The following is a 6,263-nucleotide window of genomic DNA, read 5'->3' as shown; positions in this document are numbered from 1 at the left end:
TCAGGAGCTCCCAGGCGCTTCAGGTTGGTGATGTAGTCCCCAAGTTGTTTGATGATCTTCACCTCCTCATCCAAATAGTGAGTGTCCAGGAAGTCACACAGCTGGAACAGAGGAATATTACAACTGGGTGCATTTACACTATCCAAGACAATCTCAGAATTCCCACTGCAAAACAGACTCAGCCCATACTAGCTCCAGACAGCCCTGAAAATCTAGCTAACACCTGGAGAATTTGTGCCTGTGAGGACAATAGCATTTCAGCTGCTTCATCTTGCTGTTTGTTAAATGGAGCTGAGTTGGATTGTGATGGACAATGATCATTCCATTAATATGGTCCTGAATGATAACTCAGTGGCCAATGACACTTCAGCACTCACTAGATAATAGTCCAAATTCCCATTTTACCTCATTGCTGAGGCAGTTGTAACATTGTAATCATCAGTATGGAACTGAAGTGATCACAATGTCATATCTGGACAAAGTGTCAGTAAATTTCCATTCCACAAAGACCAACCAATGAAGTGTTGCCCTGAGGGTCTAGCAGTGATGAGAATGAGGAGGTGGTGAAGCTTACATGTGGGTCAGTCTGGGCAGTGGCAAGTTGGTGTAGATCCAGCAAACTCTGGTTCACATTCTTCTCCAGATCCAGGGCAACCTGCATTGCCTGCAGACTGTTACCCCACTCATCCCTCTCTGGCTTCTGAAAATGGAAAGGACAATTAAGCTTCAGAAACAGAATCCCAGCAGCATGGGAACAGGCCATTCAGCCCATAACTCTGAGGAGCATCCCAACTGGTCCCACTCCCACCCTGTTCCTGTAACCCTGCATTTCGAAGTGGCCAATCCACCTAACCTGCACAGCTTTGGACTATGAGGGAAGCCATGCAGACATGGCGATAACATGTAAACTCCTGTCAGAGGCCAGAACCAAACTGGTGTCCCTAGCATTGAGGCAACAGTGCTAATCACTGAGCAACTATTCCATCCCTGAAATCCAGAAGAACAGATCGGTTGAGAATTGCTTTCACTTTGCCCCATTTATCCTTGATCTGAAGCAGGAAGTTCAGGAACATTTCATTGTTGGGATAACAATTAAATTTGCACCAAATCAATTGTTTACACTGGTGTCCATCCGATGGAATTGAGCAGGATCTTCATGAGTGAATCCTAAGTGCTGTTGTGGTGCAGCGGCAGCATCCCTCGCTCTGGCTGACAAGGGAGAGGTTGAAGTCCCACCTGCGCTGGTGGCTTCATCATGCCTGAGTGGCATGATCAGAAACATCACTACTATTTAATTCATTGAAGGGACAGCAAAGTGTTTGATAACATTACATGTTAATGCGGTAAAGTTAACAAAATGCACAAGACCATAGATCCCTCAATGTTCAGAAAAGGTCAACAGTGTAATAAAGGTGACACATGGGCAAGCAACATGTATTTGTTGCTGGGGGCTGGTGAGGAACAGGAAAGGATCAAGTCTTGTTCCACTCCTGAAAGTTGTTGTTCGGGTCACCATGCTGTATCCCAGCTGTGCCCTATCCAATCAATCAGAAGGACAGGATGGCACTGCAGAGGGTGCTGGTGAGGGTCACCAGGTTGTTGCCCAAGATGGAAAATCCATTATGAGGACAGAGATTGGAAAGACTGGGATTTTCATTGGAGGAAAAACAGGCTGAGGAAGTTATCCGAGGGAAGTATGGGAGACTGGGGAGTCTGGACAGTAGATGGGGAGAATGTCTTCCCCATGGCAGACACAGACCAGAGAGCACAGGTTTGAGGAGTAAGCAGGTGAGAGGGGATTGGAGGAAACTTTTGCCTCAGAGGAGGATGGTAGAAATATGGGATGAACCACCTGAAAGGGTTTGAAGGGGGTGGGTTGGTGAAGATGGCAGTGGAGACAGCTACTCCAGCAACATTTAAGCAGCATCTGGACAAGTGCTTAATGCCAGGGTATATCAGTTTGTGGACCAAGTGCAGGTGAAGTGGGATTAATGTGGTTTGGTCAGCAGCATTGACGTGGTGGGCCAAAGGGCTTGTTACTACACTGGCTTTGATGCAAGTAATCAAACAGGGAAGCCAAGCCAAAGAGCTTGTCACACTAGAGCAGCCAATTTTCCACCCCCCCACCCACCGAACTCCAACCTTCACATCCTGGAGGAGGACTCTGCCTCCACGCTGATTCTGGAATTTCAGCAGCTTTTCTGCATGTTCCTGCTTCTCCTGGGACTGATCTTTGAAGAACCGGGAGAAATGGGAGTGGGCCACATCATCCCGGTCAAAGTAGGACATCTGGAAGAGAGAACAAGTTAAAGCCCATTAAACGGGTCACTGGCCCCAATTCTACTTCTCAGAACTAAAAGACTCGTTGAGCCTTCTAAAGTAAACTGACAGAAAGCTGGTAAGTGTCTGATATGTTAAAGTGGTTCAGAACCCAGTTTTGTTCAATTAACTAGCACCTGGACAAATCAGAACAACCCCAGCTTCCTCCAGGTAACATGCAAATACCATGTGTTTTATTTTGGTTTGAAACTGCTGGTGAATTGCACAGGGGGTTCTGGCACAGCATATAGGGAGAAAAAAGCCAAAGTCATGTTTCCACTTATTAACCATCAGATTTGGATAAGTTCATGATCGAACAGGATTTGATGAAATGCCAAGAGCTGGAGTGCAGGTTGTACTCCAGGTAGGGCAGCTGCAAGGCACTACATTTCTCCTTTTTGAAAGAAGTAGAGAACAGATATTGGATACTGTTGTAACTAATATAACCAGGAGGGAGCACATTTTCTACAACCTCAGGATCAATAGGATTGGATGTACTGTATATTTTAGCTCTACACAACATGCTATCTGCAGTATGGAAGAGAATGAAGGAGGTTGGCACTAAGATTCTGCCAAGGAAAGCCTGCCCAGTGACAGCCTTTGGATTGTTGCAGCAACCATTTATTGCTCTGCCTAAACAGAGGAATACTCAGATTGCCAGAAACTTGCAAACAAGCCACATGAATAAAACAAGTTGAAAAACAAACTGAGGAAAGGTCAAATAGAGATCCAGTGTGACCTGTAGATCAACTATTTTCTGCAGATAATGTCACTAGTTAAAACAAACATGGAAAACACTTCATTTGACTTAACCCACACAGACAAAATCTAAGTTTTCATGCCCGTGGCTCATTTCTAAACTGAGATGTTCACAATTCAATGTGTTGAGGTTTATGAAGAGCTATTCTTCTGCTATTGGAAGCATCAGCTAATAAGAGTTACATTCTTAGGGAAGACTCCTGCAGAAAAGATGTTAGTAAACCAGAAATACAAACAGTGAAACAAAATTTATCTTTGTTGTTTAATTGGACAGTTGCAAGTTGTGCCAGGTGTCCAATAGTAGGGATTTTATTATTGGCACACATGCTTCCCAGTTGAGTTGGGACGGGACACTGGTTAGTGATTAAAACGGAACAACTGGCTAACCGAGGAAAGCTGTTCTCACCTCCCAAATGGAGCTTCTAGGGACTTCATTCAAACAGGCACAAGCCCAGAGAGTGATGAATATTCTCCACTTGTCTGGAGAAGGGGAGCTCCAACATTTCACACAGATCTGCAGGTCTTGAAGGGATGGGTCACACCCACCTCCCAAATGAGGACAAGAGTCAACTTGGACCTCAATCTCCTTCAGCAGATACCAGTCACAGTCTCACTTGGAATAGTTCATTCAGATAAACCAGAGCTGATTGCTATAGGGCATTATTGTGATTGTCAATATCAAAAATCAGCATGTTTATTTAGGATCACCACAAAACTAAGCAAATATAACCAGGATACTGAAACAGGCAGAAAGAAAAAGAGGGTGACTGACCAACAGACCATTCACACAATGTTTGTCCCAATTCATCTCAAAAATAGTTCTATCAAATTTTGACAGTCAGAGAGGGAATGACTATTAATGCCAGTCACAAACCTGTCAATGAATTGTACTGTAACTCCAAAAACACTCACCCTCCATATCACTGAAAGCCAACTTGGGCCTCAGTTATTGTACCTCAGCATCATACCCGATTGTTGTGATAACATCAATTTTGTCCTGAATTGTGATTTACATAGGAACCACAAAAAAAAAGAAACTTAGAGCTACAAAAGTATCATATTAAGCAGAAGGGAAAGAGTTTCCTTCAAATAAATAGATTTAGTTTTAACCCCACAAAAACACCACTCACCAAAGACTGATAGAGATAGGAGGCAGTGAGCTCCACATTAATCTGTTTGTTAACAGCAGCTTCACAATCCTGGTAATAGTTTTGACTAATCTGGGAGGCCATCTTGGGATTTGTTAATAAAAAAACTTGCTTTATTTTCCTCACCAGCTAAATGACAACTTTAGGAACAACACAAAATATTGTTACCTTGGGACTTTTTTTATACTCCAGGAGCAGACCCTTATTTTCTTAAGCAGGAAATGACATCATCAGTGATGGCCAATCACTTTTGTTAATCAATTGATCAGCTGCCATGTCCAATCAGTGCAGGATGGGAATTGGATCCAGAAGCCGATCAGAATTGACCATTTGTCAATGGTGGATTTGCTGAATGACCTTTGACCTCCTGCACAAATGCAAATTCTGTCAGTATATCTCTCTGAAAATGAGAATAAAATACACTCTAAAACTTCACTTTTGTATCTGAGGTCATGTGTTAAGACACGCTCATCGCAGATTTGCAGAATTCTGTCAGTTTGTTACTCTGAGGGAATAGTCATTGTACTTTTTGAAAGACATTGTTGGAGCCCATTGAAAAATGGCTTGATGTTGTTGAGAGTAAATAATTTCCTATTGCTGTGCAGCAACAGAAATAATGTGCTTTTGGATCATCTAATACAGGCATCTGATGTACTTTGTATTCTGTATCTGCTGTGATCTCCTTGACCTTTGGCATCAGGAAGGCCAGTTTGAAAACCAAAAAACTGAGTGAGCGGAGTGCCTCTTCGACATAGTAGGCCTCAGGCCTCTATGTCTCAGTTGCTGCTGGAAACGTTGAACATTTCTGTCTCCATGTTTGGTTTTTAATTGTTTGAAGTACAACTAGCGCTTAACTCCAGCATGTTTCCAAGTGGAGAGTTTCTGTTACTGTTTACATTGCATTCTGTAGAACGTAGAGCTCAGCAACTGGGAAGTCGGAAGCTGTGAATTCTGTTGTGAATTACTCAACTCCTGACTTTCCAAAACCTGTCCACCATCGATAAGACTGAAGTTGGGAATAGTGCTGGAATAGTTTACAATGTACTGGCTCATTGCAGCCCCAACAACACTGAAGCAGCTCCATGTAAATCTATCGCCATCCTGACTTGGAACAATATCAGTGTTTGTGAATCCAAATCCCAGAACCCCCTCCTCAGCAGCATTAGCAGCGTCATTCTGGTCTCTCCTCCACCAGGTGGACTGTAATAACCAGCTCATCACCACCTCCTGAAGTGTAACAGTTGCTGAGCACTAAATGTAGCCTCGCCATTGGCACACTCAAGATTGACTATATATATAAAAAGCATACTGGGACAGGGTCGGGGTGTCCAAAACTTGAGGGCATAGGTTTGAGTTGAGAGGGGAAAGATTTAAAAGGGACAACTTTCTCACGCGGAGGATGGTGTGTGTATGGCATGAGCTGCCAGAGGAAGTATTAGAGGCAGGTGGAATTACAACATTTAAAAGACATTTGGAGATTTACATGGAAAGGAATGGTTTAGAGGGATATGGGCTAAACACAGGCAAGTGGGACTAGTTGAGTTTGGGAAACCGGGTTGGCATGGACCAGTTGGGCTGAAGGGTCTGTTTCCATGACATATGACTCGATGACTTTAATGGGATGCAACAGTATATTCCTTTGTTGGGGACTTTAGGGTGTGATGGTGGCTCAGTGGTTAGCAATGTTACCTTACAGTGACGGGGACCTGTGTTCCATTACAGCTTTGGGAACTGTCTGTGTGGTATTTGCACATTCTCCCCCTGTCTGTGTGAGTTTTCTCCTGGTGCTCTCTGATTTGCAGTGTGATGTAGATTGGCAATTCTCAATTGCTGATAGTAACAAGGGGCATACAGGCCTAGCTTGGTTAGACTTGGGACACAAGGTTAGGGGAACAGGGTGGGTCTAACCCCCTGTTCTGATGATTGACAAACTTAATGGACCAATTAGGCAATTCCTGTCCCATTGGATTGTATAGCCAAGAAATCAATTTGCTGAAAATAAAACACTGTGGTGGAACAAATATGCTTAGACCGCTC

The 6,263-nt window shown here is 43.6% G+C and overlaps 1 protein-coding gene across 1 annotated transcript in view; it reads right to left on the bottom strand.

The window, feature by feature from the left end:
* The window catches only part of LOC109932347 (ferritin, heavy subunit-like), a 50,183-nt gene extending 45,796 nt beyond the window's left edge, over positions 1-4,387 (bottom strand). The window contains exon 1 of the mRNA XM_048617651.1: positions 4,209-4,387. Within this exon, the coding sequence (XP_048473608.1) occupies positions 4,209-4,310 (102 nt within the window). The 5' untranslated portion in view covers positions 4,311-4,387. The remainder of the gene's footprint in view (positions 1-4,208) is intronic.
* Between the last annotated feature and the right edge of the window lie 1,876 nt (positions 4,388-6,263).

This window comes from Rhincodon typus, chromosome 37 (assembly GCF_021869965.1).
Source record: "Rhincodon typus isolate 14 chromosome 37, sRhiTyp1.1, whole genome shotgun sequence".
Classification (NCBI taxonomy): domain Eukaryota; kingdom Metazoa; phylum Chordata; class Chondrichthyes; order Orectolobiformes; family Rhincodontidae; genus Rhincodon; species Rhincodon typus.
This window is presented reverse-complemented; position numbering and strand designations above follow the sequence as displayed.